Source organism: Pleurodeles waltl, chromosome 4_1 (genome assembly GCF_031143425.1).
Source record: "Pleurodeles waltl isolate 20211129_DDA chromosome 4_1, aPleWal1.hap1.20221129, whole genome shotgun sequence".
Classification (NCBI taxonomy): domain Eukaryota; kingdom Metazoa; phylum Chordata; class Amphibia; order Caudata; family Salamandridae; genus Pleurodeles; species Pleurodeles waltl.
The window spans coordinates 301,692,458-301,719,735 of record NC_090442.1 but is presented as its reverse complement, the minus strand read 5'-3'; the positions used below and the strand labels follow the sequence as shown (position 1 = coordinate 301,719,735).

The following is a 27,278-nucleotide window of genomic DNA, read 5'->3' as shown; positions in this document are numbered from 1 at the left end:
GGTTACATAGGGAGAGAGGAATATGCACCAGGAACATTTTCAGTTCAGGCGATAGAAACTTAGTCATGGGGGTTGACGTGTGTTGCCTGATATTTGACTTGACCTGCATGTGGCACCCACTCGGGCAAAGTCAAAGTCATCAGGCCTACTGCCCATCAGTAGTAAAGTGCACAGAGTCCCAAAGCCTGCAAAAATAGGGACCAGAAAAAGACAAAACTTCTGGGGTGACCATGTGGAAAAGGTGAATTTGCTACAATGGTGCACAACTATTTGGATGTAGGGAAAGGAGTCTGAAGGAAATACCTCCAAATATCTCAATGTGTGCCTGTTACTGGGCCTGGGGTTAAAAATTTAAATAAAAGTAAGGATTCCTATGGATTAATTATATTAAAAGCTCCTAAATTGGAAGGTCACCAAACATTCTACGCTTGCCTTTACTGCCCATAGGAGATCACTCATATACTGTCTTGCTTGATTGGAAACCAACGAGAATGAGAATAGTAGAGATTGTGAGGGAATTGACCATAAAAGACAGGGTTGCTTTCTTTTTTGGACTGCATGGTATTGGGTTACAGATACTTGTTTTGGAAGGAAAAATTGATGAACCACATAATACAAACAGTGTTTGTATTATTATGATGTATTTGCCTAAAGCTCATTGCTATTTGTACTGCTGTGCTTTATGAATAATCAATAGTAAAATACATTAAACAGGTACATATCATGGACTAAGTTTTGGTTTCCTTTACTGTGCCCATGCCATCTGGAGATGAGAGGTGAAGAGGTGGCATCAAGTGTATACAATCAATGTTGGCTTTAGTGTGTCTTGTGCTGGGGTCTACCACTTCTAGGAACCCAAAATTGGAGTTTGGTCTTCTAGCTACTCCCTTCCCTCCCAGCATATGCATCGCACCATAAACCTCTGATAGCCATGGTGAAACATCGGCCCATCAAGCACCTGAAATTAATTTGCTTTAACCCGTTTCAAGTATCATTTGTAAGTTGCCGCTTTGCTTCCTCATCCATGCTCCTTTAGTGTTTTTTTTCTGGTTTAAAACTGTTAATGTGCTTTCCTTGTTGCCTTGTCATGTCTGTAAACCATCTACCCCACTGCCCCTTCTCAAAGGTCAGGTTGGCCCTCAGCCCACCCTCACAGTGCAGCGAGTAGCCCTGCAGCTCCATGATACTGCCCTGCGTGCTGTGCAGAATAGGTGCCCACACAGGCGGCCACTTCTCTTTTACTTTGACGTGGAACAAGGTGTCTTGGTTTTGCAGAAAATCACATTGGTAAAAGATGTTCTGTGATGTCAGAGCATGGCACTTGCTTATCTTCCTTTATGTAAATAGTGTTTTGCACCTCAGAATAACAGCATGCTTACAAAGGGCTACCAGTGAAAGAAATGATAAAAAAAAAAATGCTGTTTAGATGGGAACCTGCCTACACATTTTTCTTTGAAGTGTTTCTATGGATCTTTCATTTTTAAGGTTGAGTGTTGGCAGCGCACAGCGCTGTCTGTAAGACATGTATTCAATCTGTGAGCTTTTAACCACGCCCACTCTTGCCATTCGTTCTTTGTTGTGCTGGTCTTAAATGCTTCCTTTTTATTTGTGCATTTTTCAAAATGTCCCTCCCTTTGTGTGCTTAGTTCCCTCCCATGCGATTTCACTAAGAGAACTTTTTTGATGGCCATCACACTACGTCATACTTCCTCCTGTCAGTGTGTGATGGCCCCGTCTCCCTCCTCCCATCTGGTGGCGTCTTGTTATTATTGTAAGCTGGCACGCACCTTTGTGAAATGCTCCAGCTTATGAATCGAGTTTTCTGGCGGCAGGCTTACTTACACTTGTATAAGGATCCTTCTTGTTCATTGATCCTGGATTGGTGCATTGATCGGCTTCTTAAACTGCTGCTTATCTGCTTGGATCACATCTTGTTCACACCCCTCCAAATATACTGATTTGAGGGGCTGTCGGATGCTAGCCTAGGCCTCCTCAGTACAGAGAGCACACTTCAGACCGAAACCACAACCTGCGGCCCTTTCTCGGGGCGGAAAATACCTATCTGGCCACATCTGAGACTTGTCAGTGTCTGTCTTTGAAATAACCTGTCTGAATGTCTTGTACAAGGCCAGATAGGTCTGAGACCTTTTGAGTGAGTACCACCAAGGTCCTGAAGTCGAACGCCCGGGATACCCTCACTAATGATAAGCAGCGCTCTACAAACCCACGTTACATTACATTTGTGCCTGCTTGCTGTGGCTATCTAAAATTGGAAAAAATAAGCTCCATCCAAGTGAACTATGATGTTTTGATTAAAGTGGAGAGACGCTTGCTTAGATGCTATTTCTATTTTCATTCCAACAAATTATCGGGGAACCTATCCAGAATTTGGAAGTCCCTCTCTTCCCAAAGGGAAAATAGTATCCTGAATGGAAAGACCCTTTCTCATATTTATCTCTATAGATAATTGTAAGAGGAAGGAGGGGGAGCGAAGCTTTGCAGACATCAACTAATCTGCTGGATATGAAAAGCCTGAAGCTGCAGTTGTATTAGGTGCTCAAAGCTTCCCTCTGCACAGCGCACACATTTTCGAGGATGCTGCTTGCAGAGCGGGTTGCGAAAATATTCTGTGAAAGGGAATGAAGTAATGGTTATTTTGAAAATGGGTATTTCCCTCACATCTCTAGCAAAGGATTGTGTTTTTCGTTGACCTTAAAGTCCCAGAACTGTTTATTTTTGTACAGAGCATTTATATTATCACAGTGTTAAAAGGAGCACAGAAGCATCACCTGGCCCCAATTGTTCTGTGTTGTATTGCTGCATTTCGGTCATGTTTCCTGCCTCTTGATGGTGATCAATACCTAAAGTTGTATGTATGTTTTGGATTTCCTGTGCACTAGTCCAGCACACTCCAAGGGCAGACTGGGTCCACCTGCAGTGAGTCTTCAGCAGTCTCTTGAGAACAGCATGAACTCTGCACCGTTGCATAACGCAAAAGGATGGGGCCACCTTGCGGAATCTAATGAAGGGCCCACAAGTCTCCCATACCTCACATATATTCTTTCGCCTTGGTCTGAATGAGGCTCTCTTTTAAAGGTTGGGGGCCACCCGAGCCGCAGGGGCCCTTGACTCTGGGCCTTCTTCGTCACTGGCAAGTGCCCATTGTTTTTTTGGTTATCGAGTGCACAGTTCTCCGCAGCGCATCCAGTGAGGGTGCCCATCAGAACAGACAAGGACCATACACACAACATGTAATCAAGTACATAGTGCAAACTTAGGTCAAAATGAGCTGCTTGTCTTCAAACAGGCCCTGGCAGTATATTTCATTCTTATTGACAATTAATGAACATTGAAAGGAGCTATGAAGAAGAGATTTTGAACTACTCACTCCTCTCAAGAATGGACTCTTTCTTATGGCCGCTAGTGTGGGAAATCTCATGGTGGTGATTCACTTGGGATTTGTGCTCTCATATTCTATTCCTCCATCAGGGAACAGGAAATGCTCAAATGAATGAAACTGAGAAGCTAGTTCCGCGACCTGTAGACTAGATTTCCTGACATTTCTAATGAGTTTTGCGTGTGTGAGCGATACTGAAATTACAACACAGTATCCAAATGTAAATTGGTTGGCTGATATCTGTAGGTGTTTGCAGATGAAGGGAATGCATCGTTCATTTTCAGCTTTGGTGAGGCCAACAAGAGGGAACCAAGGAATATCAGTGATTACTGTTTTATCATTATCAAGTAACGGCAGCAAATTATTGCAATGTTGTTACTTTTGGGCAAATAAATAAAGCATAACTATACAGCAACTGTGAAGTCTTAGTTTGGTAGAGAATATGTTATTGTTAGAAGTAAGGAGAACCTCTAGTGTTGTTGGATGAGGGTTTTCAGAGAAAGCTATCTACCTGCAAGGAAACAGATGATTTTGTCTATGTATATCAAGGTTGGCTACAGTCTTGCAAGACCCAGAAACAGAGTCTGAATTAATCTTCTCAACAAGTTCCCACAGCATATTGATACCCTTCTATAAATCTAATAAGCAGATGGAGGTCAAAGTCTATAAGAATGATAAGATTGTAAGTGTGTAACAAAGTGAACTCTCCTGCAGTGTCTTCTCTCACATGGGTGACATCCCAGCCTGCCATCATCACAAGAGATTATTCATGGATCCCCAGAACCACCTAAGAGGAAGTGCTGATTTTCAAACTGCGCAGTGATTGGAAGCAATTGCTCTTGATTTAGAGTTTGTTTTAAGATAGAGAGTAAAACAATAGCTTGCGACTAGTAACTTAATCCATTCTTTGCACTTCATTTATGTAGAAAGTCACACTTGACTTGAATCTTCTGTGAAGCATCCTTGTGTGCACCATGATGAATTGCCAGGCAGCACAGGCAGATGCAGTGCTCTGTGCTCGTAAAACTAGACTGCAGTAAATGCAGCAAGAGAAATCATTTCTGCACAAATATATGGTTTATGTACATCACTCCGAGTCTGTTATCCGGAAATGCACTACTTCTTTTTAATGCTAATAGCATTAGGATATTGATTTATGTTTGCTCGTAAGGATTTTTGTTAAATCATTTCTTGTTTCCTGGGTAGGACCTTGTCCCTGGGCAGCACATCTCACCCACATTCGCGGATGGCTGGCGTGAAGTTTCATTTGGGTTACAGCAAGGACTGAGGCATAATGTGCGGGTCTCTCATTCACATTAGATGTCAGCAGGCTTGACACACTCAATGTGTGGGCTTACCCACAGCTCCCGCCACCTGCCCAGGTCAGCCTGGGGCTCAAACAACTAAGAGGAGAGATGGATTTGCAGGGAGTCTAGTTTAAGCCACTGTTAATTTCTCTTGAACTCCCATCCAAGGCTAATCCCTTATGACAGGATTCTAGGGCTGCTGGCTCTTCGGCCAATTTACATAATAAAAGCTTGAGTTGAATGTGTTCTAAGAAGCTTATTTGTTTGCAATCAGCAAGTTTACTGTCGCTATTGTAAACCTGTCAATCATCGAACCGTTAAATTGCGCGACATGATCCGGAATTGAACTTAAAATACAAAGGGGACGGCATTGCTTTTGAATTTTTATGGCCATTTTATTAATTTGCTTAGTAAATGTTCTTACTAATTGTCATAGAAAATATTTTCTATGGGGTACAAATCAATACATAATGCGTAAAATAACGAAAGGCCCTTGGGGCTACCCGCTTTGAAGGCGTATCGCTGGGCAAGGGTTAACTGACTGGGAAGGCGGCGCAGGATCACCACTGTTGTTTTCGAATGATTAGTGTGGGCCACGAACATACAAGAGTGGAAAAAAGAATTGGCAGTCAGTGAAGCTTCAGAGGGGAAACCGTTCAAGCATATGCCACCAATGTATGCAGTTATCACTTCCGGTTCAGAGGAAGTTAACAAACGGTCATCCGATTCGTTGAGTTAAATAAGACATCCCTCCCTCATAGCGGGTCTACTGACATTTTTCACTTTGTTTAAAATTCCATTTGGCATGTTGTAAATTACAGATCGCATGAGTTTTACAGTTTTACAATTTATTAGATGCACACAAATTATGTAAAATTCAGTTTCTGAGTGTGTCCAGGTGTACACTCTTATCTATCAAATAAATAATATTGGTCCATATGAGGTGAAGAGCACATTTTACTTGGTGAAAGAAAGGGATGCCTCCCTGAGGCTATGTCACTTTATTCTCAGAATGATCATCTTGTCACATTCATCCATGCCTTGGATCTGCAGATTTGCTTGCGCGGGGGCTGCATCATAATGATCTGCCTGGGGTTTCCTGTCTGCCAGGGGAAGCGCTACTGAGATACGGGTAATGGTGTCTATGATAGTGCCTAGGCAGCTATCCGTTTACCAGGGTGTGGCGAGGGAGAGGCCATAAAGTATAGGTAGGGGGAGGAGAGGTCTTATAGTATAGGTAGGTGAATCTGTTAACTGGGGTATTTGGACAAGGGTACTGAAAAGGCTATAAGTACTAAGGTAGGGTTAGAGATACTATGGTATATGCATTGATAGAAGTGGAATGGTCTAGGCTGTGGAAAAGGTACTTGGTCTAGGCCTGGATAGAGGTGTAAATGTCTAGTTGGGATTAGAGGTGCAAGCATATAGGTCAGATTAGAATACTAGGATATACACATTGAGCTGTATTAGGACACATGCAGGGGTACAGCTACTAGAATGCATGCTGCTAGGGGTGAGGTCCAAGGTTACGGGCAGGTTAGTGGTGTTAGTGTGTAGCTAGGGGTCGAGGTACTGTGGATAGGTAGAGATCGATGGGCCAGAGTAAAGGCAGTGGTAGAGGACTAGAATATAGAAAAAACACAGTTGAAGTAGTGGAGAGGAGATGGCGATTTGCATATAGGAAGATGGATAAACAAAACAAAATACCCGTTTCCCTAAGTAACCTTTTCTCCAGATTTACATATCTAAAATACATAAAATAATTGTAGCTTTAGCTATAGCCACCCAATAAGAATGTCAACGAAAAATCATGGGAATCATTGTTGGATGCAGCACTGGCCTGTCCATAAGGGCAGGGAGGGCCCGGGGGGGGGGGGGGAGCAGGGCACCGCACATTTTTGAGATAGAGTGTCCGTCAGACTGTGCTAAGGTCAGCCAGACAGACACTTTTCTTGTTCAGGTCAGGTAGCCAGCACTTAGACGGCTCCCTGAGCTGAACTTGGGCTTAAAATGTCACAGCTTCTGTGGGCGTGACCTCAGCCTGGCTAAAGTGCCTCGTGGCCCTCGTCACGAGGGGGAGCATTACTGATTGCCTTGCTGTTATGAGGCAGGGACTGCTACGTTTCCCTCACTGGGAGGGGAGGCAGCAGTCCCAACCCTCCTGGCACCTCCGAGGCTCCCCTCCCCGAGAGCGGTAGCTGGTAAGCGTTACGTTTTAATAGATTTTTTGGCGTATGTATGAATTTATGTATTTGTGAGTGAGTGTATGTGTGCGTGTGTCTGCATGTGAATGCATGGGTGTGTGTGTGTTTGTGCACGTGGGGCGAAGGAGTAGGTGTGTTTGGGGGCCCCCCTCTAAGCTGTGCAGACCAGCCGCCACTGGTTGGAAGCCTGATATTGTGACAGGAACAAGGCTAAATTAGAACGCAAGCATGTGTCAGGTCACCGAAACTTAGAATAATTTATGTCCTCCAAGAAGTGAAGGGGTGGATCTCAAATAGAATATGAACTTTGCGCCCTGTGCATCGGAACCCATTTTTAAATAGTACCATCAGAGCGTGTGTGGAGGCCAAATCAAAGCTGATTGCAAATCGGGTAAATACATAGGAATTGACATAATTTGAATATACTGCTTTGGAAACAACACATAGGGAGCTTTAATGGTGCCATATGCATTGCATTTAGCTTATTAGGATGACGAATCGTTGCAGTAGCAGTATCCAGGGTTAATTCCCAAATCCATTATAGGCCTGGGGGCCAACATACGATCGAGAGCTCCAGATATTTTGGTGAATCCTTTTCCAGTGTTACCAGTCGCACATGGGATACCCTTGGCATCCTTCACAGTACCTATTGCCCCGACCCCAGTTGTCTCTGCAATAGTTTTAGACACCACGTTTGAGATGATGGTGAGTGTGGGGCCATCTGAATAATTCAGTTTGCCATTCCGTTTGGAAGCCTGATAAGGTCCCTGGACATTGAATGTTTGATTAGTGTAGGGAAAGCTTGGAGTGACTTCCTGTGAAAAACAATGGTGTGAAAAATATTTCAGATGTGTTTTCTTTTCCTGACTTTTGCAGATCAATGCACGGTATTCTGCAGGATATGGGCACAGTTCCCAAAATAAAGGTGACCATAAGTGTAGTTGTCTGAAAACATGAACTTCTCATTCGACCTGGCACCTTCACAGCAGGAACCGTGGCTAGCCTTTTTTGTGGACTTCCCGAAACTAAATCTCGTGCTTTGTTTGCACTTGGCTCCCAGAGTGTGGCTCAATCTCTCTCCCAATTATTATTCTGCAATGGATTAGAACTCCGCCTTTGAAACAAAATGCTCTATGCTTACTCTCTTGTTGTCCTATTATAGTTTTGAGATTGCAGGTTCTCGATTTCTGCACGCTGTGTGACATTGGATATGCAATACTGAACCCCCTTCCATGTTATAAAACACTGCTCTCGGGCCCAGAAGGATGGCATGCACACATGTAGAAAAAGTAAAAAAACAAAACAAAACAAAGTGTCTCTGCTCTTATTTGTTTGCTCTTTGTTTGTGCACAGTGATTATTCTTGGGTCACAAACAGTGATTATTCTTGGGTCACAAACTGTACTCACTGGAGCGGCAGAGCCATAGGGTGAGTGGTTTCTAAACCCTAGCCAAGCCCGCGGGGACCCCTCACAGTTCAGCGGGCTTGACCGTTGAGGTGATTGGTCCTGGCAAGACTTAGCCTTGGGGGCCTCTGCCCCGGTCGCGCGGACCAGCGGCGGGTGTCCTCGTGGGATTTCTGCTGCGGCACCCAACGCTAACCCTAGGCCAGCCCAATAACAGCCCTGGACGAAATAAAGTGAGTTAGGGCGGAAGGGCCTACAAAAATGACAAAAGCAGAAAATTCTGTGCAGCTCAACACAATTACTTTGGGAATAAATATCTCTTTGTCCATTTGTATGCTGTAGTGGTGTCTTTTGCAGTAGGGCTGCCTAATTCAGATTGATTTGTTGCCCTTTTTATTAAAGATTATATGCATATTTTTTCCAATAACTTGTTCGTTGCACAGTCTGGTCGTGGAGCATTAATCTTAGGAATCAAAGCTTGTGTTTGTTTTTTTTAAAGTCTTGAATTGTATTATTAATGGGAATTGAATTGAGAAGGCGGCTCAGAAACTGACCCAAATCCCTAACAAGAGTAATGAACTCGGGTTTACAGCTGCATCACGAGGCGTTCATCTCCTGCAGGAAAATGAATCCAAATGAATTCATGCAAACGTGAACTTGTGTTACCCACCCTCCTTGTGACATGACCAATGTATCCTCAGTTATTTGCTTGTAGCGCCTATTGAACAACGTGATTGCTTCCTGACACTAGAGCCCAGAGCCCCCCTGGTTTCAATGGTGCATGGGGACATGTCGTGGTTACAGTGACCTTGCTTTGCACTTGTGTTCTGGTATACTCATGCTGTGGTTGTTACAGTGAAGAAAGACATCTTGGATGCTTCTGGTCAGGATTGCAGATCTTTCTTTGTAGGAGACCTTTGTTACGAGTACCTGGCTTCTGTGAAGTCACACACGAGTTGCCCACATATAATTCTAACCTTATACGGCATATGCATAAACTAAAACTGTATCTATATGCTATTTTGTTGACATCAGTATGATGGGCCAGTTGAGCCAGAATACCTAACTTTATTCAATCCCCTAGCATGTAGACTTTTAGGCAGACTTGTTTCCTCCGGAGGAAGACCCATGTAGCCATATTTTGTCAAATTAATATTCTAGGAAAGTAGCAGAAATGGCTTTATTTTTCCTTTGGATGACCCAGTCGCACACATGCAGACACCAACATACTAACAAGATGCCAGTTAGAACTTCTGACTATCTAAACTAATGGGTCGTAAAATTCCTTCATCAGAACGCCACAATACAGGCAATTTGTTATGTTGAAACACAAGTAAAATTCATGGTAGTTTTTGCAATGCTTGTTTACTTTAATTGTTTCGGTGTGGACAGGACACTGACTTTATCCTACCTTCTTTTTTTACTTTTGTGACACTTTTGAGGTCGTTTCTCAAGCTGGGTACAGACTCACTGTTTATTTTTTACACCTTTCTGTCCTGGCAGTTCCGGACAGCTTCATCAAAGACCACATCGATAGATTAGCTTTCAACCCACTTTCACTTCAGCTTGAACATAGGTACGGAACTGCTCACACTTGAGTTTGAATGACTGTTGACCCACTCACACTTCCGTTTGAATGAGTATGGAACCACTCACTTCGGTTTAAATGAGCATGGAACCACTCACACTTCAGTTTGAATGGCTGTGGACCCACTCACATTTCAGTAGGAATGGCTGTAGACCACTCACTCTTCAGCATGAGTGGCTGTGCACCCACTCACTCTTCAGTTTGAATGGCTGTGGACCCACACACTCTTCAGTTTGAGTGGCTGTGGACTCACTCACACTTCAGTTTGAATGGCTGTTAACCCTCTTACACTTCAGTTTGAATGAGTATGGAACCACTCACATTTCAGTATGAATGGCTGTGGACCACTCACTCTTCAGCATGAGTGGCTGTGCACCCACCCCCACTTCAGTTTTAACAGCTGTGCACCCACTTACTCTTCAGTTTGAATGGCTATAGATTCACTCACCCTTCAGTTTGAATGGCTCTGGATCCACTCTCCCTTCAGTTTGAATGGCTCTGGATCCACTCTCCCTTCAGTTTGAATGGCTGTGGATCCACTCTCCCTTCAGTTTGAATGGCTTTGGATCCACTCTCCCTTCAGTTTGAATGGCTCTGGATCCACTCACCCTTCAGTTTGAATGGCTCTGGATCCACTCTCCCTTCAGTTTGAATGGCTCTGGATCCACTCTCCCTTCAGTTTGAATGGCTCTGGATCCACTCACCCTTCAGTTTGAATGGCTCTGGATCCACTCTCCCTTCAGTTTGAATGGCTCTGGATCCACTCACCCTTCAGTTTGAATGGCTCTGGATCCACTCTCCCTTCAGTTTGAATGGCTCTGGATCCACTCTCCCTTCAGTTTGAATGGCTCTGGATCCACTCCCTTCAGTTTGAATGGCTCTGGATCCACTCTCCCTTCAGTTTGAATGGCTCTGGATCCACTCACCCTTCAGTTTGAATGGCTCTGGATCCACTCTCCCTTCAGTTTGAATGGCTCTGGATCCACTCACCCTTCAGTTTGAATGGCTCTGGATCCACTCTCCCTTCAGTTTGAATGGCTCTGGATCCACTCTCCCTTCAGTTTGAATGGCTCTGGATCCACTCTCCCTTCAGTTTGAATGGCTCTGGATCCACTCTCCCTTCAGTTTGAATGGCTGCGGACCCACACACTCTTGAGTTTCTATGGCTGTGGACTCGCTCACACTTCATTTTGCTACTTAGTTGCTTGCTGAGCAGTGATGGCATTCAGTGCACTCCCCCGCTAATCCTCCAAGGGCCCCCAACCCCTAAGCACCAGGCCAATGGATATCTGTGAGATATTGGAGGCAGGGGGCGTCTTGTCACATTAAGCAGGTAGGTCCCATCAATTTGTGTTACATCACTGATGCCATCTTTATTGATTAATGACAAAAATGAACTAGTATACGTTTGAAAAAATATTATTTTCATTTAAACGGTGTGGGTTTTGATACACTGTTTCTCTTTACTGCACTGTTAAATTGACCAATTGCATTGCAAACTGGCCAGTGCGATTGCATTATTTAATGTATTTTGCGAGGAGAGGAAATGTCTAAATAGTCATCTTTTAATATGATTTGGTGTTGAACTAAAACACATCCATGTGCTTTATTTGGAAACAAATCTGTATGTAAACAGCTGATGCCAAACAAACTTTTGTTTGCTAATAATTAATATTTGTTTCACATGATATTTAGTGGAATAAGAGATCTATTGGATTTTCATTAGTAGAAGTACAGTTGTGTTCAGTAATATGTGGCTTTCTCTGACTTGTTGGACTGGTGCATGCTTTATCATTTCAATGTTTTGTCCTGGCACCCAAGGTTGGGGCAAGCATTTACTGCGCCTCTGACGATAAGGACTGCACTGATCAGGATAACACTGTGGACAGATCGAAGAGGAGTTCAATTTTCTTAGGGTCAGCATCCCTGCTGAAAGGAGATTGTACATGACCTCTTGTACAACAACTCCAAGAAACCTATCTTGGTTGGACAAGTTGTCTTCCAGCATGCACAGAAGGTTTGGCCTGCATTTTGCTTGTGACCTTCTGTTGTGGCAGAGGGCCATCCTAAACTCACCCCTGAGAACACTCCTCTGTGACGAGCAGAAAAGGGGACATCATTGCTTCTGTGTACTTTCAGCGGCATTCAGGGTTTCACACATCAGCCCTGGAATGATTGTGCACCTATGTACTGTAGCTTTACTCCTTATCTATGATATATGCTCTTTGTGGTTACATACATCCAGTATTGTGTCTCTTCCTTACAGAGGAGTGAATAACAGCATTACACTGATAGCAGCCCCAGCCCATTGATGATTGTGGCTTCCTCAGCCCCCCACCCTTTGCAGTGGAGGGTGAAGTCTGACTTAGGCGGCCCAGAGGAATGAGGAGGTGTTACTGAATAATAGTGTCTTGCCCAAAACATAATACATTTTTTAAATAGGGTGCTTAACAAGTCCTCTCCATCAGCTATTTTATTCTGCCCTTCTAGCTATGTTTACAACCTGCCAATGGAGGACAGTGTTTGACTTAGTTTGTATTTAGAGCGTGTTGTTGCTGGAAAAACCCGTACCAAGTGTCTAGCAAGGGGCTGTTCCATACCACAGGTATTTAAAATATATGTTAAGTATATGCTAAGGGAGGGCCTTGCTGTCATGTACCATGAAAGTAGCCATGAATAAAGTAAACATCCCATCACAAAACAGTGGTATAAAATACATGAGATTCTTGGAAATGTGAACTGTACTTTTAAGAGAACTGTACTGAAGAACATCATAGATATAAACATACATTTGCATCACCGGTACAGCCAAAGTTTAGAAGCATCAATAAATAAATATTGTCAAAATCTGGCATTAGTTCATTATTTTGTGCATGCAACTGGCATAAGTATCTGATATGTGGCCATTAATCGGGTTTTGTTGACGTTGCATCCTGGCACAAAAACCATGCTGCAGTATTTTAGTGCATTAAAAAGAATAACCCATTCTCCTCACCTTATAAATATAGCTTTGCTGTTTGTGCTTCCTATGCATCACCTTAGGAATATTAATGGCGTGAGCGTTTATCCTCAAACTAGCAGGCGTCAGTCATTTGGTGGCTCAGAAGAGCTATGCTCGCCTCTTCAGAGGCTGAATATTGCAAACAAATGCCCTTTTTAATCTTTAGGACTAGCTTCCTTGTGGTGTATAGATTAGATGCTTGTTGTATGCACAGCGTAATCCCAGATAATAGCTTGTCGGTAACGAACAGACTTGCAGGTGTAGTGCCAGATAGAAAGCCCTATGGTTGCCCCTTTTGCCACCAGTTTGTGCTCCTGCCCTGCAAATGTAATTCTGAGAATTACTGAGATCACCAATCTTAATGTTTCCCATGCAGTTTCACAGAGCGAAGGGGTTGTACACTCCTCTGATGTTTCCCAGCCGCAGGTTTCACCAGAAACAAGAGGAACTTCAGCATACAATGGCTGCACCACCATAAGGGTACCTAACACCACCACACTATTCTTCTGCCACGGTCTGGTCACTGCCGTAATTGAAGGGAGAAGCGCTACTGGTGGACATAACATTTGCCTGAAGGTGTGGTTGTGCGAGCTCCACCTAGGTGGAGGTGATCTCTCCACCCAAATCCCAATGAAGAGCCCAAGATACAGAGACCTTCCAAAGAAGACCAACACACAAGTCTCTTTTTAGTGTCTGAATTGGGTGACACCCAAATAATCTTGGCATTCTCTGCACCTAATTGAATTTAAATGAATGACATAGCATTTCAAGAGAATGTGAGCAACCAGGGAATCTCAAAGCTGTGCAGATGATAAACAGGGCAAGAAGGTTTCCAGCCCAAGTGAGGTGAATGATGATGTTTTCCAAATAATAGCCCGAATCGAGCACAAACTGAAAATCGTATGATTCACCTTTCTTCTTAGACTTTTCATAATAATTTCATACAAATATTGGATTTGCACTAGTAGCATTGTTAGAGCTGTGGGGAGTGCGGTGCTCCCACGCAAACAGGATTGTCTCATTGCTCACAGTGGTAGTCCCCCAGAACATGTCCCACATTGCCATTTACAGATGTCGCGGGAGCTCGACGCTTGCAGTTGATTGTGGCGCAGGCCATTGCACTGCAGTTTTCCAAATGGGAAAGGGGCGGATAAGTGTTATTATAATTTTCCAATTAGAACTGGTTGAACAGTTCCGTGGAGAGAGCAAGTCATTTCCTCACAGCGATGCAAAAAAATCACCAGAAACCTACGCCTGGCGCCTCCAATTCTCAGTCCAGTGCTTCTGGGGGGCACAGTAGCTGAAAAACGCAAAATCTCCACAGACGGCGAGGGACAGAACCGGAGGGCTTTAGCTGGCAAAACACGGTCGGCAGTCAAGACCTGCAGCCCTGCCAAGTTTTCCAGGTCCATGCGTGATGTATGCCCAGGTCCTTTTATTTGTCAGATCACGCAGCCCTGTTGCCATCTAAACACAAACTCCTCCTCGGGTGAGTGCCTGAAAGGAGAGGACATGCTTGCTTGAAGTGGTTTCACCTCCATGTTGTGAAGACCCTACGGCTCATGATACGTTAAAGGGGTATGCGTAATCCGTCCTGTAGAGTATAAACTAGCTGGTGTTTGTATTAATGGGAGTATTTTGGCTTCTAAGATATCAGAGGCCTCTGTGAGCCTTTGTTTCTAAATCTACATGAAGCCAGTTCCATCAGTTTCTGCTGAGGGCAACGCAGCTGGACAACCAGCGCTCTTCATCTGTCTCCAGTTCCTCACAGTTTGCTGCTGAAAAGCGAAGCTGGCAGCAGATGGACGACGATTGGCAGCAAAAGAAATGGCGGTAAATGTGAGAATGCAAGGTGCTGGCTGCACTGCGTTTCTTATTTTAATGAGAGGAGCACTGATGTGATGAATTAAGTCACTGGTAATGAAATAAGTCTTGCACTCAGTGACGTAAGTTATCATGTCCAGTGTCACCACCAAAGAGTTGTGACAACTGCAGTAAAACTATAGTTCTGAGTTTTATCATCTGCAAAACTTTGGTGGTAAACATTCGCATCACATTTACTACAGTCTTTAGTTTCTCCTACTTAATTAGGGCCTGGCTTAGCAGCGCAGCTGTGGCCAAACAATTATGTGGGCATTGCTAGACGGCCTCTGTCTCTGCCCAGATGTTGGAGCCAGGAATGCTTGCTTTGACTGGGCAGATGTGTGCTTCCACACAAAAAGTGCTTCCCCTCCACACAGCTCTGATCGTTCTGTTTATTTATGTATCTGCATGAGCTTACACTTTCTGGGGTGCGCACATGACATTGTAATGCTAATAAAGTGTCTTGGATAAATGGATAATTTATAATGTTTTTGTCTGGCGGCAGCACAGATGGGAGGAGGGCAGGCATCAACCTACATAGATGTTTAGGTCTGACCTGCCCTTTTAGCCTGCGTCATTATTAATCTACCGTTCTTGGCACCCACACAAATACATAGTCATTCCCATGTTATTTACTGGTAATGCTTCAAACTACCATACAACATTTCTTTAAAGCCAGACCTTTTGGCATTGCCAATGCTTGATTTTTATTGCCAAAGCAGGTTAACATTGACGTAAATAGTACATGGTTTACTAGGACATCTGAAGCAAAGGAATGGAGTCTGTTTTTTTAAGCACATAGCGCCCATCTCCGGAAATGACGTCAGTGAGCTGACAAGAATAGGGCAGAGAAGCATGGAGGGTGTTAATAACTCAGTCTTGCAACCTTCTTTTTAACTATGACTTAGCCGTAGAAAGCATATCTGGGGCTATTCGCCGTAAAGGTTGACTTGGATTTTGCTGCATCCTTATCTTTTATACTTGAATTGCAACAGTCGACCATATTTCCCACAAGTTAAATGTTTTTTCTGCACACAATTGGCAATCAGTGCAGACGGCTCTATGACTTTTATGCACAGTTTCTACAGTCATGACTGACTTTGTTTTTGGACACAGCATGTGAGAAGAACACTTTTCATATTTGCATAAAACAGCATGTGTGTCTGCTACTAGAGCCTCCTTAAGCCATAATGAGCACTTCTGACACTTAAAAGCAGTCGGTTGATTTCCTTACATATTCGTTTGTCACCGATGTGTAATAAGATGGGATTCATTTGATTTTAAAAAGTATTGAGGCATTGGCATGTTCTCTTTCTGTGTGACAGCGTTAACTATCTGTAATTCAATGCTATTTCAGTAAATACTCTGGAAGAAGTTGTCAGAGCAGTCATGTGGCATTATTCTATGAATCTCTCTTAACATTTGTACTGGGCAAGGCAGCTTGTAAGGCCTGGTGAGCTTCCCTTGGTGCCACCAACACAGGAGTAATCTTTGAGTTGTTGTCCAAAGAGCATTTCCAAAGCCAGCCACGTGTCTGTGTTTGTTATGAGGAAATCAGAAAATAGTGTGTGAAAGGACAGTCGTAGCACACGGTTGCAAGCACTTCACTTCCGTGTGTAATACATACTGATAAGGGGATTGGATTTACCTTTTGACTTTGCACCAGTTCAGTGACTGACTGTGGAGTCTTCATACCTTATTCATGCCCCGGATAATGCATTATTCACGGCTGACTTCTGTAAACAAATTATAAAAAGCGGATTATGTAAATGTAATAAGTATTCTAACTGTGTTTCTAAAATAAGTGTGCTCTGATTAGTTTTATTTGGCTTTTATCATTTGTCATGCTTGAAGTAAGAGCAGTGCCTGTGAGTGTAGTGCTCACCAAGCAACATTTGACACATTATCCTTAATAATATAAAGTATCTGAAATCGTTGAGATTTATTTTACCAGACGTTTCAAGTCATTTGTAACTGATTTATGGCCAACAGCTGTTTTAAATAAACACTTCACCCCAGAGGAAGCACGCAGTGCTGGGTGGAAGGATTAATGCACTCATATATGTTGACTTGAAAAAACCTAGTTAACAGTGCTAAAACCCAGTGGCTAGCATGATGCCGTTCCAGGAGACATGCCACATGCATGCGCTGTGGTTATTCGTTTCTACTGCTGTCTGGGGTCATGGGCTACGAGTATGTGCACTGCTACTAAAAATAGAGTCCTCGTGATTTTGTGCACTGCATTCAGGAAAGTGGATCTCTGGTCAGATCCTTTAAAATCTGTGCTATTAGAGCTGCCCGCATAGATTCTCTGTATTACCCAGTTGGACCATATTTTGGGCAGCCTTTGGTGGACCTTCATCCAGCACAGTGTCAGATCCTGGCTATCACCAGCACATGCCAGTAGCACCCACTTGTTGTGTGTTTCCTTTCCGTCTATTACGCCTCAACATCTCAACAATTTGGGTGAATACGAAGGTTTTCCCTTCATGGATAATTCGAACTACAGAAGGATGAACATGCGGCTGGTGTACTTTTCGTCAAGAAGTCTTTCCTAATCTCTAGAAGTTCCTTTCTCTATTGAACTGTGCTTGGTCCAGGTCTGGGGAAAAAATCGCTCTTTCATCTCTACATTTAACCTTTTCTCGTTTTGAGTGTTGCATTCAGTAAGGTTTCCTTGTATGAGACCCTGCTAGTTGTAGGATGACCGCTAATCCTCCTTTGTAAGTACTCCTTGCCTGCCTCAGGGTAACCCACTAGCGTTAAGTACTTGAGTGGCTGCTATCTGATTCTCGGGCCAGAGTTTGAGGCCCAGGAACTCCGAATAGAGCACATACCCACCTTACAAAAGGTCCAGATCCTCACTGTCCCTGCTGGAATTTTCAGGCTGCAACACACGTCGCTCTTCCTTTGCTATTCACATTTTCTGTCTTTACCTGTGTAATGTACTGGCTGAGACATACTCTTGAAAGCCATATTTTTTCCTAGGCTAGACAGCTTTGTTTTCGTGGACCATACGATACCCCTCATGTATTTCACAATCCTTTACGCCCAGGCCATGACCTGCTCTCTTCTTGCAGGGAAGGGGTTTATTTAACTTCTTCCAAGCAGGGAACAAAAGGGGTTTCTTACTTCTGTTGCCCCCCCTGGCTGCGCCTTTACTCTTCCATATAAATGCATATTTAAGCTTTAGTCTGAAGTTTGGGGCATAATGGGTATTTACTTTATGGTCAGGAGATTGGTGGTCTTGAGTTGTCATGCCACTGCCATAACCCCTGAATCCTCACTTGATGATATTTTTGTTAGGTTAGGCTCCCCGGGTCCTGTTATGTTCATGTGCTGAGCCTGTAGGGAGTTCCTACCATGAATAGCCTTCTCATCCTCTGCACATTTCCTTCATAGCTATGTGACTTCTCTTGCCACATCCCCTTGCGAGATATCTCTCAGCACACAGAGCTCGTGCTCCACCGCATTCGTCAGTCAGCCATTCCAAGTGTGTGAACTGGCAGAGATCATGGTGATTTCTACCTATGCTAGGCATGTTGTTCGGGAGTCAAGCCACGCCCAGCACCTTGGGACTCACGGGACAGACAGAGGTGGGAGTGACTCGCTTAAAGGATTGCACTGGATTTCTGATTGGAAGTGGATCCAGTCCACCGCTTCTCCACTTCACTGATTTGCTTGCGTTGTCGGGAGATCATAGTGCTGCAAGCCTCCTCTTAAACTACCTGAGTAGTAGAGCTCACAGACCCTACCAAACAAGTGTTGTTGTTGAATTTATCTTAACAGATTTGCATGTTTAAAATTATCCCAGTAAAGCCCCATTCCTGGAAAGGTACTTTACAAAAGGCTCAGGTAACTTATTGAATAAGACAAGTGATAGCCCTCATGTGGAACTCAATAGCAGGTACGCTGTGAAATTCAACTGTCCTTCATAAATTTTTTTGTGATTGTTCTGCTTTTGTCTTCCAAATGTCATTAAAAAACATAAAACCCTCAAACATTACAGTGTTTCTTATAGTGCAGTATTCTAGCAGGGCGATAGCTATCATTAGCGTAGCAGGCTCAGTGGCCCAGGGATGTGAGGGGATCTGTACACCCCAGTGTTGGTTCTAATTCTATCCCAAGCCGGGGGCATGAAGGCTTATTTCCTTGTGTATTGTGCCTGTGGCACCTTGGTTACTCCACTGCTTACGGAAAGAGTAAATGCCACACATTTCTGTGGGTCAGATGGTGTCGTGAGAGCTGTGGAGTTTGTGTGTGTGAAAGAGAGAGCTAAAGAGACGCATTGTTGTCATGTTCCAGTAAAGGTTTGGGGAGTGCACTTGAAACTTATATGAGTACTATAATTAACAAACGACCATCTGATTAAATATAGCACATGCTGCGAATATCGGATGAATCGTACAAATGACTAGGTTTTACTGTGGCCTGAGGAAGTGGTGCTCATTTCAGTGACGTTTGAAGGATGAAGGAGTAAGTTAATGGAGCTGTGCTAGATCACGCATGCTTTGGCCTCTGGTGCTATGTGACCCCTTCATCAAGGATGAGATGCTAATGAAGAGAGGGGCAGGCCAGAGTGTCCAGCCGAACATTTACCGTGAGTAATGCAGCGTCATCAGATCCAGAAGTGCCTCTCGCTTGCTTCTCTGCTCTCAGAGGGTACAAAATGGCGTCGGAACGAACACCCTTTATAGCGCTGCGGTTAACTCCTGGGCCCGCGCTGTCCGCGTCTGAATTAATTGTATATTGTGATGTAACTGAAATTAAACAAACAGTAAAGTGCTGTGGGTGGAGGAGTTGTCCGCGGATATTGTCTTTTTTTCTCGTATTTACTTAATGACTTCTTGTTGCCTGCCTTCTAAACCCGCATAGGTGTGAAACAGCCCAAAACGTCCGAAAGCACCGAATTTGTTTTTATGCTCCGCATTTCTCTCTGTATTTTATTAAAGGCGAGTAATTATCTCCTGTGCTGCACCAATACTTATAAGCGACACGTGTATGCATTCTATCACTGAACTCGTTCGGTAGCGCCATTACACTGTAATGATGTTTCATAATGTTTCTTTAATTGTGCACAGAACCTGCGCGCATTTGCTCGAGGCCCGATGTCCCATTAAACTGTGATAAATAACAACGTAAAGTCCCAATTAACTGGCCAATGTACAAGCACGATGTCGAGTGCTTAGAGAAAAGTGCTCGGGATTAAATCGCCAATCTTCAACACTCACTAAATAAGTGCTTTTCTGCAAAATAAACCTAATGTGCTTATTTTTATTTAATGTATTTACGTATATTTTAGTGCAAAATCGTAATACACGTAGAAAGCCAGTTGTTGTCAAGTGTTGCGAGTCTTCTTTAGTGTGAGAGTAAGGTTAGTGTTTCCACAGTTTCCATAGATGTGTGGTCATACAGCAGCAGAGAAGGAAACAAACAGGCTGTGCTTTGTACACTAATCGGGGCATTTAATTAGGGACACTTTTCTAGAGTTCCCAAACTCCTGAATACTGCCCGGTTGTTACAGCCCCCTACACACTCGAGTTTGATCACTTTGTCTGCGAGAAAAGATGCAGGTCAGATTGTTACGTCGAAGTTATCACACGGTACGAGTTCCTTTTTATGAAGCAAGTATAGTTTTATTGTATACACGACCCTGGCCCGGCTGTCACCCACACCCACTCAAACCGCTTCTCTTCAATCCCCCCACATTCCAGAACTCCCACTGTTGCTGGGAGACAACCGGAATCCAGATGACACATCACCTTAATAATATAACACATCCCCAATCCTATAATAAATATATGTTAACTTTTACTAATAAGCCTAATGCTAATATATATATACATATACATATTATTATTCTTTTTTTTTCTTAATTTTCTTAATTCAAAATATTCCGACTATATCACACTAACCACACACAAAATCCCTAAGTAACCTTGACGGCTCATTCACTTTAACACTGGATCTTTTGTACACACTTTTTTCCTTCTCCAAACGTACCTCATTATCCATGTCACCCAAACGTACCTCATTCCTTTTCTTTCCCTTGAAACCATCCCTTTCATTCTTCTTCTTTAACCATTCATTTATTTCCACTTCCGAACACTTCACTACTCTCCTTGCATCCACCAATTACCATCTGATAACTTGACGCAATTTCCTCTTACGTCTAACACACTCTTCGGCTCCGACAACTTGGATTCCCCTTTCCTTGCCGCATTACCTACCATCACTCTCACCCACACGCCCTTCTCATACATCTTCTGTTTTCTTATAACATTACTGTTGTGTCTTGATACATTTTGCTGCTGATACGTCTTTACCCTTTCCCTGACCTGTTCATGATCAACCACTATTTCTTTATGTCTTCCCATCCATGCTGGCACAGCCATAGTACATGGCCTCCTTCCCTTCAATAATAAAAATGGAGACTCGCCTGTCACACTATGTGGTGTTATTCTGTAAGTCCACAGTATGTCCCTAATTTGAGACTTCCAAGAGAAGTTGTTGTACAAGGCTAATTGAATATTCTCTCCCAATACTCGATTAAACCTTTCAACCATGCCATTTCCTCTCGGATGGTAAACTGGTATCCTACAATGTTTGATTCCCCAAATCTTGAGGAAGCTCATAAATTCACCCGAAGTGAATTGTGGTCCATTATCACTAACCATTTCTCTGGGACACCCTTCCCTTCTAAATATTTCTTCACAAAATGCAATAACGTTACTTGTCTTCACCTCTCTTACAAATGCCACCTCAGGCCACTTTGAATAATAGTCCATCATGACGATGACAAATCTCTCCTGGCCACCCAAATACTCAAACGGCCCACATATATCTATAGCTACCCGCTCCCATGCTCTCACCGGTATTTCTTGCGAATCAATCTTCGTTTCCGACAACACATGCGACTTGTCACTACACGAGCACGCAATGCAATTCCTTACATATCTTTCCACATATTTGTCCATACAAAGTAACCACCAGTAATCTGCACAAACTTTTTTTTTTTTCATTGCAGATATGCCTCCATCTCCTTCATGCATTAACTTTAGCACTCTCTCTTTCAACCCCTCCGGTACCACTAATCTGTCACCTCTCCTCAGCACACCATCCATAACTGACAATTCTTCCCACACCTGCTTAAATTCACTAATATCAGCATCTATATGTTTTTTTTCCACTTCACCCATCTTCGGTATTGCTTTCACAATTTTACTCAGCAACACATCCTCCCGAACAGCAGTTACCCACCCTTCTTGATTAATGGCCCTCCAAGTTTCTGAGATGTCTGCCACCACCCATTCATCCTCAACAAATTCATCCTCATCATCCACAGGTAGTCTTGACATGCAATCTGCGTTAATATTTTTTATGCCTGGTACATATTTCATCTTAAATGTGTATTCCTGTAATCTATACATCCACTTTGCCACTCTTGGAGTTGCTTTTCCGGCCCCTTTGGTAGTGAACATGTCTATTAAGGGTTTGTGATCTGTCCTCAATTCAAATACCGTGCCCCACACATATGTTCGAAAATGCTGTACACTCCACCAGCATGCTAATGCTTCCTTTTCCACTGTCGAATAAGTTGGCTCTGCTCCTTTCAATGTTCGTGACGCAAATGCCACCACTCTTTCTTTTCCTCTATGTTTTTGCAACAATGCCGCTCCCAATCCGTAATTGCTAGCATCCGCTACAATTATCGTCTCATCCTCTGGATCATATGGTTTAAGTGTAATGGCTTGAACTATGGCTTCCTTAATTACCCTTAAATGCCTCCTGACACTCCTTGGACCATTGAAAATGGCATCCCTTCTTCATCAAGTTTCTTAATACGTGTACTTTTTCTGCAAAGTGTTCTACAAACTTCATGTAATATTCAGCTAATCCCAAGAATGATCTCAGCTGCTCTTTGTTCTGTGGTGCTTTCGCTATAGCATTCATTAACTTCTGCTTAGGTTTTACGCCTTGATGATTTAATGTATGTCCAAGATATTCCACCTTTTCCACGCCGAATTCGCACTTATTCCTGCTTATAGTAAGTCCAGCTTCCTGCAACTTCCTTAATACCACTGCTAGTATTTCATCATGTGCCTGCTCGCTCTCTCCCCATAACAGCACATCATCCTGGAATACCAACGTGTTCAGCACATTGTTCAGTATTCCTTGCATTACTCTTTGGAATACTGCTGAGGCAGATGCCAGGCCAAAAGGCATCCTCACAAACTGGAATGCTCCCTCGGTTGTGATGAAGGATGTCAAGTGTTGTGATTCTTCTGCCAGACACACCTGGTGATATGCACTCAATAAATCCAGCGTCGTGAAATACTTCCCTCCTCTCACACTGGCTAACATCTCATGTATCCTTGGCAATGGGAACCGATCAACTAAAATACTGTCGTTCAGATCCCTCAAGTCCACGCACATGCGGATCCTGCCATCAGGTTTCTTCGCTATTACTATTGGACTCAGCCATTCGGACGCTTCTATTGGCTCGATTATACCCTCATCACACAACCTACGAAGTTCTTCCTTTAATTTATTCCTCAGTGATATTGGTACCACTCGTGCCTTATGCACCTTAGGTACTGCATCCTTTTTCAAAAGGATCTGGTGTTTAAAATCCTTGAGACAACCCAGCTCGTCTTTAAACACCTCAGGAAACTTAATCACCCACTTTTCTTCTGTACCTCCTTTTGTTAACAATACTTGTTCCGGATGATTTGGATCTAACACCACATTTAACGCGCTCCATCCGAGCAATGATCGTCCTTGCCTTACAACATATACTTTCGCTCGCGCTTTCCGGTCTTTGAATCTCAAATCTGCCACGAAATAGCCTAAAACAGGAATTTTCCTCCACCATACCCTTCCGGTGACACATCAGTGGGTTTAAGTTTGTTGTTTCCCAAATTTCCCCATTCTTGTTCATCAATTAGGGTAAATGGTGAACATGAGTCCGCCCACATGTGTGTTTGTTTTCCGTTCAGTTCAATATTACACTCTGGTGGATTATATTCCTTGGTCCAATGCCCATGCTGAGTACACACCAGTGTGGTTCCATCTTCCACTAACAACACTTCTACTTCTTCTTCACTAGTACTACTTTCCGTCTTTCCATTATTCTTTACTATATTCACTGCCTTTTTGAATTTGTGTTCACCAATCATCCTGCACACTCTTGCAAAATGTCCAATTTTCCTGCACTTAAAACACTTAGTATTTATGGCCGGGCAATTTTTTGCTTCTGCCAGATGTTTATTACTTCCACATCTAAAACACTCTTTTCTCTTCCCATGGCTTTCATCAAACTTATTCATGTTCTTTTTCTTAGGGTATCCTACCTCTCCCACTACACTCTGATCTTTATTTTCATTCTGAGTATTGAGTTCTTTAACATATTGAGTTGTGCTTTCCATATGTCTTGCAACTTCTACTGTTTTATCCAAGGTGGGATTCCTTAAACTTGATAACTTCTCCTGTATTTTCGTGTCTTTCAATCTATTTATGAATTGATCCCGTATGATCTCATCATTTAAATCTCTGAATTTACAAGAAATGGCCAATCTACGTAGACTATTTACATATTGATCTATCGTCTCACTTGGTTTCTGAGTGTACGAAAAAAACCTGTGTCGCTCCACTACTATATATATTTTTTCCATAGTTTCTTCCAATGCCGTCATGGCACTCTCATAAACATCCTCCTCTTGATCCGAGTCTCCTCCTTGTGTACTTTGTGATGGTAACGTTTTTAATACTTTTCTACTTTCTACTCCTAGACAATGCTTTAGAATTGCTAGCTTCCTCTTTTCCACGTACATTTCCCCACCAATAGCCTCCAAATATGTAACAAAAGCCTCTTTCCAGTCCTCCCATGTCATACAAGTTTCTCCTGGTAGTTCCAAAAATGCTGGTGGTGGAAATATAGATTGTGATGCCATTGTTCACCTTTAAAATACTAATATTTCTATGTTATGTATCCTTTTGTGTAACTTGTAATATAATATTACAGTCCACTGTACTTCTTTTAATGCTTGACACCTTCTCTCCTTGACACTGCTTCAGATTGTATCCACTTGCTTGGCTATGTTTATTTATCTTTCTCTGCCTTTTTTCTACTTGCTTGGCTATGTTTATTTCTTTCTCTGCCTTTTTTTTTTTTTTAATTGCCAAGCAACCAGCTGTGTCAGCTATTTCTTCTCGTTGTATGCGCGTTGCTAAGCAACCGCGTGCGTCGGCTGTATATTTCTTGTCGCACATGAACGCGCGTGCGTCCTCGTGCATGCAGTTTAACGCGGATGAAGTTTAAACTATGCCGCTCTCCGATCTTGTTGCCACCGAACCGGGGTACATACCTTCGTGCCTCCGCTTTTGTTTCTGCGTCTCCGTCTCTGTTCCACTGTCGCTGCTCTTCCTCAGTGCCACACCACAGCCGATGCCGCTTTCACCAGTCCAGGGTCGCTGCTTTACAGATACCAAAAGGTTTTGGAACTTATCCTCGTCGCCACTGTTACGTCGAAGTTATCACACGATACGAGTTCCTTTTTATGAAGCAAGTATAGTTTTATTGTATACACGACCCTGGCCCGGCTGTCACCCACTCCAACCGCTTCTCTTCAATCCCCCCCACATTCCAGAACTCCCACTGTTGCTGGGAGACAACCGGAATCCAGATGACACATCACCTTAAGAATATAACACAGATGTATTTTAAAGTTGCACAAATCGGTATCAACAAAGATGTGGTGTTGTGCCGCCATGAAGGTTTGAAACTCAAAATGGTGCAGTGAAAGCACACCCGGTAAATATTAGGGTCAGGTGTGCCACACATTTCCCTGGACTCAGCGTTTGATCTTTGAAAAGGGGGAATTAAGTATATCAGGTTGTAAGATGCTGAGAAGGATTTGAAGTTTGCAGCACAAACTAGAATATTGTCCAGAGACTAACAGAGGCCTTACATGTATTGCCTGTGTGACTGCAGCACTTTTCTTTGTCTATGGAAACAGCACCCAATATAAACTTTAAACTGCAGAAAAAAGACTGCAGCTTCATAGAAGAGCGAAGTACCAGGTATGCTCTACACACTTTTACAAATTAGAGCAGCAAAAGCCCTCAACCGGGCTGCGCTGAAGATGTCGAGGTACAACATAAGAAAAACAAGTCTGCTATTGTTGAGACAAAACAGAACATGCTGGGAAACGAGAGCAAAACAACATTTATTTCTGAAAAAGTGAGGGTTGGTTTACACTTAAAAATGTACTTGTTTGAGTTTGCAGATTCTCTAAATTCCTCATTGAAGAAGCATGTAGAAATCAAGGGCCAGATGTAGCAAAGGTTTTTACCCATTCTGTGTCTATGGGAAAAAGTGTTCGTACATATGGCCCCAAGTCCTGTAACTCGGTTACTGAAAATGTCATGTTACATTTCTAGAGAAAACTCTGAAAAAAACTAGATTAAACATAACAAAATGTGCTCCTAACATAAACATACAAATTGAAAATGTGAGTGTATGAATTGAAACATTTAAATAACAGACAATATGCTGCTTGGTAAATTAATAAGGATCCCTGTCTCATTCATTCTTCTTTTTCTTTCAGCTTTGTGGTTGCGGCCTCTTGGGTGTGGGGATATGGCTTTCTGTGTCCCAAGGAAACTTTGCCACTTTTTCCCCCAGCTTCCCTTCGCTTTCAGCAGCAAACCTCGTCATTGCCATTGGAACAGTCATCATGATAACTGGGTTTCTTGGATGTCTGGGTGCTATCAAGGAAAACAAGTGCCTCCTCTTGAGCGTAAGTCTACAGCTCTGCTATTTATGCAAGCCGCACATGCACAACCCGTGCCCTTTAACTAAAAACGCCTGTGTTTCCCGCTTGACTACTTATAGCTAAACTCATAGATGTGTAACCAAACCAATTACTCTGTTTAGCAAGGCTTCACTAAAGGGGTGTTTCTAATGCCAAACTTAATCTATTGGAAAATCTGCAGTGTAATTCATTGAATACTTAGGCTAAGGTATTCCCAAAGCAGAATTGTAATTAGCCCTGAATTTCAGGCCACTATTTGTAGCTGTTATGAATAGACACATGACTCATTAACCAATTATGCTAGTCCTATTTTTAACCTAAACTGTTATGGCTTTATAGGCAGGAAAAGTGGAGCTATCTCTGAGGGATTTCTGTAGTTTGTCTTCATCCTCTCTCTCACACACACACACAACAGCACTTTCATTTCCAACAAAGCATTTTATGCTTGCAATACAGAAACAAGTGTATGGACTTTGTCAAAAATAGATTTTAAATAGGGTGATGTAATTTATTTCACCAACTCTGGTAATACTTCAGTGTTGTAGATTTCTATTATCCTCAGGGTCTTCAGAGAGCACTTTGTGTCATGGTGGATTCCATAACCCAATGCAATGTTTTCCCAATATGGGCGCTGGTAGTCTGAATGTCTACGATTAGATATACACAACATAGGTAACAGATATGCCATCAAATTCCA

At 43.0% G+C, this 27,278-nt stretch overlaps 1 protein-coding gene across 6 annotated transcripts in view; it reads left to right on the top strand.

Moving 5' to 3' along the window:
• The window catches only part of TSPAN9 (tetraspanin 9), a 796,698-nt gene that overhangs the window by 724,533 nt on the left and 44,887 nt on the right, over positions 1-27,278 (top strand). For all 6 annotated transcript variants that reach the window (XM_069228388.1, XM_069228389.1, XM_069228390.1 and 3 more), the window contains one exon: positions 26,375-26,566. In XM_069228388.1, the coding sequence (XP_069084489.1) occupies positions 26,375-26,566 (192 nt within the window). The remainder of the gene's footprint in view (positions 1-26,374; positions 26,567-27,278) is intronic.